Source organism: Hemiscyllium ocellatum, chromosome 2 (assembly GCF_020745735.1).
Source record: "Hemiscyllium ocellatum isolate sHemOce1 chromosome 2, sHemOce1.pat.X.cur, whole genome shotgun sequence".
Lineage (NCBI taxonomy): Eukaryota > Metazoa > Chordata > Chondrichthyes > Orectolobiformes > Hemiscylliidae > Hemiscyllium > Hemiscyllium ocellatum.
Genome location: NC_083402.1, coordinates 41,066,012 through 41,080,048, shown reverse-complemented (window position 1 = coordinate 41,080,048; position 14,037 = coordinate 41,066,012). Strand labels below are relative to the sequence as shown.

At 40.4% G+C, this 14,037-nt stretch overlaps 1 protein-coding gene across 1 annotated transcript in view; it reads left to right on the top strand.

Moving 5' to 3' along the window:
• Positions 1 to 14,037, top strand: part of fcho2 (FCH and mu domain containing endocytic adaptor 2) — a 202,094-nt gene that overhangs the window by 41,196 nt on the left and 146,861 nt on the right. Inside the window, exon 2 of the mRNA XM_060836174.1 lies at positions 8,091 to 8,182. Within this exon, the coding sequence (XP_060692157.1) occupies positions 8,091 to 8,182 (92 nt within the window). The remainder of the gene's footprint in view (positions 1 to 8,090; positions 8,183 to 14,037) is intronic.

Sequence of the window (14,037 nt, the reverse complement as noted above, 5' to 3'; positions counted from 1 at the left end):
GCAACAGAATCTGGTTGAGTAGACAATATTGTAGACTTGTGCAATCATATTTTTGTTTGGAACATCTACAGTTTACTGCATATCATAAGGCAGAAATTGGGAGTAGAAATCTTAACAGAGCTCCCTTCATTCCCATAGTAAAAGCAACAAACTGCAAACGTTGGCAATCTGAAATAAAAATGGAGAGTGCTAGAAATAGCAGGTCTATCAATATATATGAGAGAGAAATAGAGATAATAATTCAAATATGAATTCTTTGTTTCTCAAATAGGAATATCACATTTTACTTGAAATATTTAGTATTTCTCTCTTAAGAATTGCTCGCAGACCTGCTGACTGTTTCTAGCACTTCCCATTTTTATACTCTTCCATCCCAAGCTGATTGCTACCTCATCATTCTATTTCTGAGCCTCCATGACTGACATCAGATAACTTAGATTCTTGAGATTTCAGTATGAGGCCTTTCAGGCTCTGTAAAACGAATGCAGTTCCTCACTGGAATATGGGATTTCAATTTTGTTTTTAATATGTATGGTGTCCTTAAGGAAAATATAACCTTACCTTAGTCTAAATAATAAAATTGCGATGACATTTCTGTGTATCAAAGTAGTTTTATGATTCTGTTTACCTTGCTCAGTCTTACTTGTCTGCGCTTTTCAGCTGATTTCCTAAATATTAACAGATTTATATACAAGAGACAATGGCCTGATGGTTCTTTAGTATCCATTAAGGCCAGATCTCTTCTTTCTACAATGTATTATTCAGAACTATGTTAGTTTTTCTTTGCGTTTGAGATGTTCAGCAGCAGAATAAATATTCAGTCTCACCGCTACTACATTTCTGCCACTAAACTCAGAGGGATCATCCATTCATGTAGAGGACAATAGCACAGGCGAGACCCAGTATAGAATCGGATAATATAGGCACAGCAAAGTTAGCTTAGTTTAAAACACAGTGCAGCTAAATGTAATATCGAGATATTGCGATAGCAGTTTTGTACGTCTGTACCCAGGGCCACCACATTGATACGTGGTACCCATGAGAAGCCATAAATTTGATATCCAGTACTTCCAAAATACATACGCACCCACAGTTAACTTTTGAAAATGAACACAGTAAAATGGTTCCACTCACTCTTAATTCTAAAATTTGTCATACTCCAATGTGGTTGGTCTGCCTTGGCCTGGACTCTGCCTCCTTCTGTTCTGCAGCATCATCTGCTGTCTAACTAATTTGCATGCTGTATTCTTGCACCTCCCATGAGACCTCAATCTGGGTCTCTGGATCCTAGAGCATGACAATACCACAATGCCATTGTCTCCTTTTCATTGAATCATACAGTACAGAAGAGGCCCTTTGGCCCATCGAGTCTGCACTGACAACAACTATTCTAATCTACTCTAGTTCCACTGCGGTTATAATCTATGCCGCAACTGACAAAGGCAAGTTTCCATATGCTTTATTAGCCACCCTATTATCTGCCTTGGCATTCAGGGGTCTGTGGAGAAGCACCTCCAAATCACACTCTTCCACTGAGCTATCTAGCGTTCTGGCATTTATTTTGAGTCCTTTCTTGTCTTGTTACTTCTTCCAAAGTACATCTGGCTCATATAGACATAACTGACTAGACCCCAACCACTATGTTTCCAGCTCCCCATCTGATGATGCATGATTCGCTTGGCTTCTTTTGAAGTTTCTGCAAGACTGACAGTTGCCACCTCCCCAGACTGTAGTCACACCCATCTCTTGACACTGCTCAGCCGGAGCGGGCAAATGGCTATGGTCAAGTCATAGAGTTTTACAGGCCCATTGGTCATGAAACGTTGATCTGTTCTAATCTAATTTTCCAGCACTTGGCTCATAGCCATGCATGCAGTAGCATTTCAAATGTTAGTCTGAAATGTTCTTAAATATCATAACGTTTCTGTCTCTATCATCCATCCAGACAGTGAGTTCTACCCACAAACCTCCGAGTAAAAATATGTCATCAAAAAATGCGTGATGAAATACTCTCTAAAACACCTGCTCCTTATGTTAAAATTGTGCCTGTGGGTATTGACCCCATGGCTAACAGGAACAATTTCTCCCTATCTACCCTGTCTCTATTCCTCAGAATTATTTTTACATGTCAGTCCCCCCACCCCAACCACCACCAAGCGTTCTCTGCTACAAGGAAAACTTCCCCAGCCTTACTAGCCTCACTTCATAGTTGAATTGCTGCAGCACAACATACTGGTGAATCTCTTCTGCACCCTTTCTAGTGCACTCAGATCCTTCCTGTAGTGTGGTGAACAGAACTGCATGCTGTGCTCCAACTGTGCCTAACTAATATTGTATACAGCTCAATCACAACCTCCTTGCTCTTGTATTCAATGCCTTGATTAATAAACACAGGTTACCACATGTCTTCTTAACTACCTTATTTATCTGTCCTGCTTTCTTCAAGGATCCATGGATATATGTACAAAGGACCCTTTGATCCTCTGTATTTAATACCACTCAACATAAACTCCCTTGTCTTGTTAGTTTTGTAAAAATTACTTCACACTTTTCAAGATTAAATTCCATTTGCAACCGTTCTTCTCATCTGACCAGCAGCTCGTCAATATCATCATCTAGTCCAAAGCTTCCTCTTTGCTATTAACCACACCACCTTTTTGTGTGTCATCTGCAAGTCTACTGATCGTACCTCCTCCATATTTAGACCATTGATGTACACAGCAAACAGCAAGGGATCCAGCACTGAATTCTGTAGTGCACAACTGGATGAAGGCTTCCAGTTGCACAAACACCCTTGACCATCATCCTGTGCTTCGTACCACTAAGGCAATTTTGGATTCAATTTGCTAAATTACCCTGAATCCCATAGACTCTTAGCTTCTTAACCAATCTGCCATGTGAGACCTTGTCAGAAGCATTACTGAAGTCTATGTAGACCACATCAACCACACTATCGTCAACCACACAGCTACTCACTGCTTCAAAAGATTCATTCAAATTTGTTAGATGTGATCTCCCCTTGACAAAGCCATGCTGACTATTCTTGACTAATCCTCGCCTCACCAAGTAGAGATTAATTCTGATCCTCAGACTTTTTCCCAGTAATTCCCAGTCATACTTGTTAGACTCACCAATCTGTAATATCAAGGTTTATCCTGTGCCAAATGTGCCTGTGCCCATCAGTACCAGAACCTTCAACCAATAGTGATGTTTCCCCAGACAGGACTGAGGATTAGCCCCAACCTGTTTTCTGACATGGCTATTTGAATAAACATGCAGTGTGTTTGCTGCACAGACAGCTGGCATGTTTCGAGGTGTGAGATTGACATCTCCTAGAGAAAAGCCACATTCAGTGTCTTTTTTAATATGTAAAACCTTTCACTCAGTTGTCATCAATCACTTCTATAACTTATCCTCTCCTTAGGCTCCAAGTCCATTTTATAATAGAGACTAGAACTGTGCATAGTACTAAATGAACAGGTACCGAGGTGCAAAAGGGATAGGTATTCAATTAGATCAAAAATCAGGGAAGCCTATTAAATTGTGTTAAATGCCTGCCCCACACCAGGTTGTATGTAAACACTCAAAAGCAGTTTTGTTTAAAAAAAAGTGGAAATTTGATTTTTAGCAATGGGCAATCTTGGGCAGCCTCTTGCAGTGCCACCCAGTGGCAGAAGATATGTGACTACGGCTTAGTGTCTCAGCTGCCATCTCAACAGCCTGAACTCAGAAGTACATACAGACATGAGACTATCTAGAAGATGTGATGCAGAAATAGGCCTTTTGGCCCACCCTTTTAATACTGGTGATTACGCTCAATGTGAGCCTCCTCCAACTTTTCTGCTGCTCTAGCAAAGTGAAAATGAATTCATTTCTATTATGTTTTGTCATTTGGCTTCTTTGCTCCCTTCTGTTCTGAACACTGGCCTTTTCGAGAGAGTTATGTTTTACACTATTTCCTTTAAAAAAAGGTAAAATTGAATACTTTTGAGGAGGGATGCAGTCTGCTATTGAGTCCTTTCAGAGACAATCCCATCTGACCTGCTTGTTTTATGGAAACAAACTCGAGGCAAAACATATTGAAAGTAAGGGGCAAGGTTTGACGCTTAAACTCAATGGAGGAGTTGTCTAATACAGCTTGACTAATACAGCTAATACTATGAGCAATTTAGCATGGCCAATTCACCTGACCTGTGCATCTTTGGACTGTAGATTAGATTACTTACAGTGTGGAAACAGGCCCTTCGGCCCAACAAGTCCACACCGACCCGCCGAAGTGCAACCCACCCATACCCCTATATTTACCCCTTACCTAACACTACGGGCAATTTAGCATGGCCAATTCACCTGACCTGCACATCTTTGGACTGTGGGAGGAAACCGGAGCACCCGGAGGAAACCCACGCAGACACGGAGAGAACGTGCAAACTCCACACAGTCAGTCGCCTGAGTCGGGAAATGAACCCGGGTCTCAGGTGCTGTGAGGCAGCAGTGCTAACCACTGTGCCACCGTGCCGCCCACACTGTGGGACTGATTTGCAGATTCACCGAAACAGTCAGACATGGAGCTCTGAGTAGAAGACTTGCTGCAATGCTGGGCAGCTGAAAGGACTGTTTTTGAGTTAATCAACAAGTAGAGTGCTGGTGAGGACAGATTTCTCATTTGAAGACTCAAGTCGTGGGGAGTTAAAGACCAAGTAGTTGCCCGGGGTACTAATGTCCGTTCTTTTTCTTTTGGAAATTGAATGAAGGGACTTTGTGTTAAAAGGAAGAGTTACTCAGATGGAGTAGGCAAAGTAAGTCCTATTAAAGCTGGGAAAAGCTTGGATCTTCATGAAGAAGAGTACATATTGGTGAGAGTGTGGAACCTGAAAGCAGCAGTCATAGTTATACATCCATGATGTAGGAGACCACATGGATAGCCCATAGAGGAAGATAATTTACACTACAGATTAAAAGTGTATAGGCAGAGTGGGAATGGCTACCTACCAGATAGGTATTATTCCATTTTGGAAACTAATGAAAGTAATGGTTTCTCCAAGGAGTACAGCCAGAGACAAGGACATGGCACAAAGTGCATCTCAGCTGTTTGCGGAGAGCAGGTCTGGGCATCAGACTAGAATTACTGCAGCATGAAATGTAGATAACAGGGTAAAAAATATCATTGTGTGATCGCAGGGCATCCTTCCAGAGGAGGGGCATCAGCCACAATTCATAGTCCACATTGGTACAACTCCATAGGTGGGGAGAGGGATGAGGTCCTGAATGAACCTAAAATAATGGGACTAGATTAATTTAGGATATCTGGTCTGCATGGAAGAGTTGGACCAAAGGGTCCGTTTCTCTCCGACTCTATGACTACTCCCTCAACATGGTTAAATTCTGTCTGTATGGCTTCCGTCACTAAAGTACACTATCACTTGTACAGTATCACTATTGTTCTAAAGCTCTGTGTTTAAACCCACTAGAAAAGTTTAAAATCTTCCCAACTGCACTAGTAAGCCCACCTACAAGAATGTTGGTACCATTCTGATTGCTCTGGTCCCATCATTCCCGAAATGGTCCAAGCGATCCAGGAATTTAAAACCTTTGCTCCTGCACCAACTCTTGAGCCACTCATTTTCCTATTTCTGTACTCATCAGCACATGGCACAAGGACTAATCCAGAGATTACAACCTTTGAGATCCTACATTTTAATCTACTGCCTACCTCCCTCAATTCTTTATGCAACCCACATTCTATCTATACTTTTGGTACCAATGGTACTGACTTATCAAGGTGAGGCTGGATGGCCTTGACTTTATTGCTAGAAGTATTATAGATAAGACTTGAAGGCTTGATTACACGTGGGATTGCAATGTTGTTGCCATCTAAGAGATGATGGTTTGGCCAAAGTAGACTGGGGACAGCAACTTTGTGTGAATTTGCAGCAGAACAGTGGAGTCATTCAAACAGGATTTGGGGAAGGCCAACATTTTTCCTTTAGGGACATTTAGGATTATGAAACCCAGAGAATCCTGGGTACCATGTTATATTCAGAACTGGATAAGAAGGAAAAGGTGAGGCTTTTAACAGGTACAAAAGGCAGATATCATTAGAGGCCCTAGTTGCAGGGGGATCTGAAGCAATTCACAACAAACAAGGCATGAGAAAATACTGGCAGATGAGATTTGGTAGAATCCTAAGATTTTTTTTAGGTATATTGGGAAAGAGGAAATCCAGGAAAAGAGTAGGGCCCATTAGGGACAAAGTGGCAGTCTATGCGTGGAGTTAGAGAATATTGGTAGGCTGTTACATGAGTAGTTCATCTATATCTTCACTTGAGAGATAGAGGGTGTGGGTTCAAAATTTAGTTCTTGAACAGAATGACATAGAAATGAGGAGATTTTGGGGGGTCATAAATGTGGACAGATCCCCATGTCTGGATGAGTTGTATTCTAGGCTGCTATAGGAGACAAGGAAGGAAGTTAGAATTTTAAATTTATGTCTGGCTGCAGTTGAGGTGCCTAAGGACTGGAGGGCAACTAATGAGGTTCCACTTTTCAGGAAGCATGGTAGTGATAAGGCAAAGGACAGGTTGATTAGGGAGTTAAGAAAGCTCAAGAGACATTTGTCTTTGTCATTGTGACTTAAATTATGAGGGCAAGGAGGTTATGTTGGAGTTGTACAAAGTTTGGTTAGGTCACAGCCTTTACAGGAATGCTGTGATTGCATTGGAGTGGGTGCAGAGGAGCTTCACCAGGATGTTGCCTGGGATGGTGCAGCTTACCTATGAAGAGAGGCTGGATAAGCATGGGTCGTTTTCTTTAGAGCAGAGAAAGTTGAGTGGGAACCTGATTCAGGTGTATAAGAATATGAGGGAATGGACAGAGTGGATAGAAAGCAGCTGTTCCCCTTAGTCAATAACAAGAATGTATAATTTTAAAGTGAAGTGCAGGGCGGTTTGAGGAAACATGTTTTCAGACAGAATCTGATGTGAGTCTGTAATTTACTGCCTGGGAAAATTGTTGAGGTAGGAAACCTCACAACCTTTAGAATGTCTTAACTATGATGGTTTCGAGTACTATGAACCAAGTGTTGGAAAGTAGTCAGAGAGGACCTGAAGGGCCTTTTCTGTACTGTATGATTCTATAATTCTAGCTGTTGCGTAAGTTGAAACTGTATATCATTCTTGATTCCATAGGTGAGGATGATAGTCCATCAGCAATAAAGTTTATACAGTCTAACTTCATTGGGCGTTCCACATTGCAAGTTTAAGTTTGAGGAAGAGCAGCTATTATTGTTACTATGAAACCTGAATCCTAAACAAGAACCTTGTCATTGAGCAAGGCTGGTAGTTCTGGAGATTTTTTCTTTGATATTAGACAATGAAACTTTAATAGCAGATTTCAAAGAAATCTGTTTCTTCAATATTGAGATGTAGATATGCCATTTCAACTGAGGATAAAACAATTCCAAACTATCAAATGCTATTACAATTACAAGTTATGCACTCACATAATTTGTATTTATATTCCCAGGCTTTTTTCACACCCATTTTTATATACATTTTTCTTTGGATGAGATTTTTGATTCTGTAATAGTCTTTGATTAATGCATCACCAGAAATCCTATAATTACAATAATTAATGATTCAATAAAGACGCTATTTTGATCACACATTTTTTGAGTTAAATAACACTTTTTTTTACATATGTAAAACTTTGTCAGATATTTCTTTGACTCTGATAGATATGCAGTCTCATTTGCAGTTTTTTCTTGTTACTAGTGTTACAGGTGTGCAACCGTAATGCATAGCACACTAGGCAATCCAGTTTTGTACTTGTTCAATTGCATGTGTTTCACTTTGGAATTGCTGATTAAATCTATCAATGACTACTAGAATTCAATTTTGAAAAATTTGAACTCTGAAATGACATTTTATTTCTGGAAGTTTGTTTTGAATTATTGTATTTTTAAAAATGTGTGTGCAAATACAAAACAAAGGCCTAATGTGTTATTTTGCTTTAAGTTACAATTTGTACAGTACACCAAATCTAAATGTATTTTTAAAGTTTAAGTATTAAAAGTGGTTATTTGTTGATTTCAGGGGGAAAAGAACAATGGCTTTGATGTCCTTTATCATAATATGAAACATGGTCAAACATCGACAAAAGATTTGGCAGACTTCATAAGAGAAAGGTATTTCCTTGCTTTTGGGATATTTCCACAATATTGTGAGGTGTAGAGTTACAAATGAAAATAACATTCAGATGATTATTTTGCATTCCATAGGAAAACATGCTAAAAGTATTCATTGTGTTGTATCAGAACATAGAAAAATATAGCGCAGTACAGGCCCTTTGGCCCTTGATGTTGCGCCAACCCAAGCCCACCTAACCTACACTAGCCCACTATCCTCCATATGCCTATCCAATGCCCGTTTAAATGCCCATAAAGAGGGAGAGTCCACCACTGCTACTGGCAGGGCATTCCATGAGCTCACGACTTGCTGAGTAAAGAATCTACCCCTAACATCTGTCCTATACCTACCTCCCCTTAATTTAAAGCTATGCCCCCTTGTAATAGCTGACTCCATACGTGGAAAAAGGTTCTCATTGTCAACCCTATCTAAACCCCTAATCATCTTGTACACCTCTATCAAGTCACCCCCAAACCTTCTTTTCTCCAATGAAAACAGCCCCAAATGCCTCAGCTTTTCCTCATACGATCTTCCTACCATACCAGGCAACATCCTGATAAACCTCCTCTGCACCCGTTCCAGTGCCTCCACATCCTTCCTATAGTATGGCGACCAGTGCTCCAGATGCGGCCGCACCAGAGTCTTATACAACTGCAACATGACCTCAGGACTCCGGAACTCAATTCCTCTACCAATAAAAGCCAGTACACCATATGCCTTCTTCATAGCACTATTTACCTGGGTGGCAACTTTCAGAGATCTGTGTACATGGACACCAAGATCCTTCTGCTCATCCACACTTCAAGTATCCGACCATTAGCCCAGTAATCCATCTTCTTGTTACTCTTACCAAAGTGTATCACTTCACACTTACCTACATTGAACTCCATTTGCCACCTTTCTGCCCAGCTCTGCAGCTTATCTATATCCCGCTGTAACCTGCCACATCCTTCCTCACTGTCAACAACTCCACCGACTTTCGTATCATCCGCAAACTTGCTCACCCAACCTTCTAGCCCCTCCTCCAGGTCCTTTATAAAAATGACAAACAGCAATGGTCCCAAAACAGATCCTCGCGGAACACCACTAGTAACTGCACTCCAAGATGAACCTTTACCATCAGCTACTACCCTCTGTCTTCTTCCAGCCAGCCAATTCCTAATCTAAACCTCTAACGCACCCTCAATGCCATACCTCTGTATTTTTTGCAGTAGCCTACCATGGGGAACCTTATCAAACGCCTTACTAAAATCCATTTACACCACATCTACCGCTTCACCCTCGTCCACCTCCTTAATCACCTTCTCAAAGAACTCAATAAGGTTTGTGAGGCACGACCTGCCCTTCTCAAAACTATGCTGACTATCCTTGATCACATTATTCCTATCCAGATGTTCATAAATCCTATCCCTTACAATTCTCTCTAAGACTTTGCCTACAACAGAAGTGAGACTCACCAGCCTATAGTTACTAGGGTTATCCCTACTCCCCTTCTTGAACAAGGGAACCATATTTGCTATCCTCCAATCTTCTGGCACTATTCCTGTAGACAATGAGGACATAAAAATCAAGGCCAATGGCTTTGCAATCTCCTCTCTTGCTTCCCAGAGAATCCTAGGATAAATGCCATCAGACCCAGGGGACTTATCTATTTTCACCCTTTCCAGAATTTCCAACACCTCTTCCCTACATACCTCAAAGCCATCCATTCTAATTAATTGTGACTCAATATTCACATCGGCAACAATGTTAATGGACAAACACAGAACAGAGATTGTAACTACCGGAAGCTGATATGAATGCAAAACATTTTGCATCTCTAAGACATATTTTATATTCATTTATGAGATGTGGATGTTCACTGGCAGGCAGTATTATTGTTCACCCCTAATTGGTGGCGGGTGGCCTACATGAACTGCCACAGTGTTAATGGGGAAGAAGCTCCTTTTTTTTTGACCCAGCGACCAAAGGAACAGCAGTATATTTCCAGGTGAAGATGGTAAACCTGCAAGTGGTGGTGTCTCTGTGCACTTACTGTCCTTGTTATTCTGGATGTTATACGTTGTGGGTTTGGCTGGTGAGTTGCTGCAGTGCATTTTTTAGATGCTGTACGTTGCTGCCACTGTGTGCTGGAGGTGGGTGCTGTTCAACTCAAGTGCGCTGCTTTATCCTGGATGGTACTGAGCTGCCTGATGTTGAAGCCGCTTTCATGAAAGGAAGTTAATATTTAACATTTTCTTCTAAGACAATCTTCATCCTAGCAATCAATTTGTGAATCATCTGTGAGTAAAAAATGAGGTACGCAGATGCTGGAGATCACAGCTGAAAATGTGTTGCTGGTCAAAGCACAGCAGGCCAGGCAGCATCTCAGCAATAGGGAATTCGACGTTTCGAGCATAAGCCCTTCATCAGGAATGAGAGAGAGTAGCCAAGCAGGCTTCTTAGCCTGCTTGGCTACTCTCTCTCATTCCTGATGAAGGGCTTATGCTCGAAACGTCGAATTCCCTATTCCTGAGATGCTGCCTGGCCTGCTGTGCTTTGACCAGCAACACATTTTCAGCTGTGAATCATCTCTGAACTGCCTCCATGTGGAGATATCTCCCTTAAGGTAATAAGACCAAAATTGTATTCGGGTGAGATCTCACCGATGCACTGTTTCATTGCTGATGCAATGCTTCATTCCTTTATGCTCCATACCCCTTGCAATAATGGCTGACACTCCTTTTGTCTTACTAATTACTTTCTGTGCCTAAATTCGAAGTTTTGATGATTCATCTACGAATGCAACCCTATTGCTCTATACCACAATGTTCTGTATTCTGTTTCATTTCAATAATAATCTGCTTTCTGTTATTTTCAACAAAATGGACAACTTCCATTTTGCTACATTATACTCCATCTTTTTGCCCACTCACATAGGCTGTCTATGTCTCTTTGCATATTTTTTTTGTATCTTCCTCACAGTGTGTTGCTCTATCTATCTTTGCATCATCAAAATATTTGGTGACAATAGAGTTGATACTTTCAACCAAGTAATTATTAGTTCAGGCCCCAGTACTGATCTTTTTGGCACCCCTGTGGATTAAGGCTACTACTCCAGATAGCTTCATTATATTGAAACAAATGTACCATTGACAGCTCTTTTTCTGTGCAATTGACAGAACCGATCAGTCTTAATTTATACAAATGCTCGTAGTTTCAGCAGATGAGACCTTGAAGGTCTAGATGACTGACACGTTTGTAAGGCTTTTCTTAATTTTTGTTATGAATTCATTTTTTTAAAAAAGAGCTTTTCCATGCGTTATTATTAGTAAAGGGATATTGACTTGGAAGGCAAGCTGAGACATGGGGTTTGTGTAGAGCAGCATAGCTTAGCATGGGAGAGAAATGTTTTTTGAACATTTGCTTCAAAATGCTTCCTTACCCAGACAGTGGTCATGACACCTCTGGAGGGCTGTGAACTTAACATATCTTGAAAAGGTGGCTTGACTTCATGGAAGTTACAGTATGTTAGGGCATGATTTTCTCTGCAATGGAACTATCTGATTGGGAATCAGACAGTCTGCACCCTTAATCCAGCTTGAGGAAATTGGTGCTGCTGGAAATGGGTCCAGGAATCAGGTCCCAGCCACTATGTTTGAAGGTCCCTGATATATCACTGGATCCACAAAATCCCAGCCCTATATCCATTCTCAGTCCTATGGCGTCTTGTAAAAATGCACCTAATTTACATAATTGCTCCTCATAAATGAACTTGCTATCATAGAACAAAAGCAAAATATTGTGGATGCTGGGAATCTAAAATTAAAACAAAAAATGCTGGAAATATTCAGATCAGGAAACAGGTCTGTGGGGAGAGAAAAGAGTTAGCATTTTAGGTCAAGGATTTTCAGAATTGAACTCTTCTGAATTTTAATTTATACTTTTGTACTTTTACAGTCCATAGCATTGAGTATAATGGAACTAATTATTTATTAAATGGAAGGATTGTCTCTTGTTAAGGTTGACATTTTAATACATGTCAATATCTTATTTGCTTAATTCACTACCATCAAATCACTGTTGTGGTTGCTTCTGTTACTTGTCAATGAACACTACCAGATCTCTTTCATTTTACATATATGTTACTTTCTTCTCATTTAAGTAATCCATTCCTGAATTTCTTTTTCGCCTCTTGTGAAGCACGTGGAATTTTCTACTTTGATTTTATCTGCCAGTTCTCCAATCAATTCTGAAATATATTTGAAATTCATCATATATGTACATTCCTAAATATATTTAAATATCCTTACAGCTTATTTTATTAGGCTAAATTTCCTATGCCTCACTGGAGTAGCACACTGGAAATCAAGACCCGCTATTCTGCGAGTTGTGAAAAAGTTATGGATTTTATCATAGTATGCATATTCCCCAATCTTCCTGTCTTCTAGACACAGGTTTACAGAAAGCATGAACCAAGCTTCTGTACTTAAGAAGAATTGGTATTTTTTACAAATAAATAGATTCTAACTACAGATAGATAATTCTGAGCTATTAACATATAATTCAACTGGTTAAACCTCAAATCCTCTTTAAATTTTCCCTCTACACACACAATGGACAGACAATGTAAGCACAAAACAAAGTGGGTGTTATGCGCAGAGGGAAAGATTGGGAAGGCTGTTCAGTGGTTGCTGTCCATAGACTGATATGATCCTTTGCTGATCAGATTGTTTCTCAGTCTTCATTCTCCAGATGCTTTTACTTGATTGCAGGAGGCACAGGTGACTGGTTCACACTTGTAAAGTTCTCTGACTTATTAGTTAAAAGCCACAGGTTGCAGCACCTGATGTAGGGAGATAAGCTGGTTTTCTCCGAACTCAAAGTGGTTTTTACTGCAGGCAAAAGAGACATCTCCTGTCCTTGTAGAGATCGGATTGCTTCTTCCAAACATTCCAAGAGAGGGGTCTGCAGGTGAACTCTGCTTTATACCTTTTAGATGGTTTTCTGGAACTTCTAGCCAATCAGGGAGATACACTTAATGGTTTGAAACAAGAGTCAATCATTTAGATGGCATGCTACTACAAGTACACAATCTTTTATCCAAAATCCTTAGGGCTGGTTGTTTATCGGAATTTGGAATTTTTCAGATTTTGGAATAAATGACTTTTTCATAGTGAAATTTAAGAAATTACCGAACAGCAGACACATGTGTGAATAGTACGAGTGCTGAGACATATTTGACACTTGCCAGTGCTGGGCCATGCCACCACGTCACATCTGAGTGACATAGTTTGAGTTGGTGTGGAGTTTGGTCACCTATTCGCACGCCAAAATGATGCTCCACACTCCATGAAAAAAATTTCAGATTTCGGAATATTGGATAAAGGATTGTGTACTTGTATTAGGTTCTTTGTGTAGCAGGACCCAGTGCCTTTTTATCTGAATCTCCTTTATTTCGTGGATAAATTGATAGGCGTGTCTGTCCAGATTAACTGTTGCCTTTTAGATTATGCTAATGTCATTAGCACTTGGCTGCTGTATTTGCACTGTGTCTGATGTGTGGGTTTTGTGATTTCAAAGTTTCACTTGGCCAATGTACCCAGCATTCCTTGCAGTTCAGTCAAGTTGGCAATCTGTCTGAGTTTTAGCAGACGGGGCTGCTAAATGTTATAATAAAGGAAATTGCAATCCTATGTCTATGTTAAGTACAGTATAGCAAATTCCCACAAGAAGCAGTGTTATAGTGACTAAAGTATTTGTTTTTATGATGTTTATTGAAAGATAAATAAATAGAATCCTGGTAATACCCCCTGCTGTTCTTCGAAATACTGTCTAGGAATCTTTTACGCTCATTTAAGAGGGGCAGTTGGCC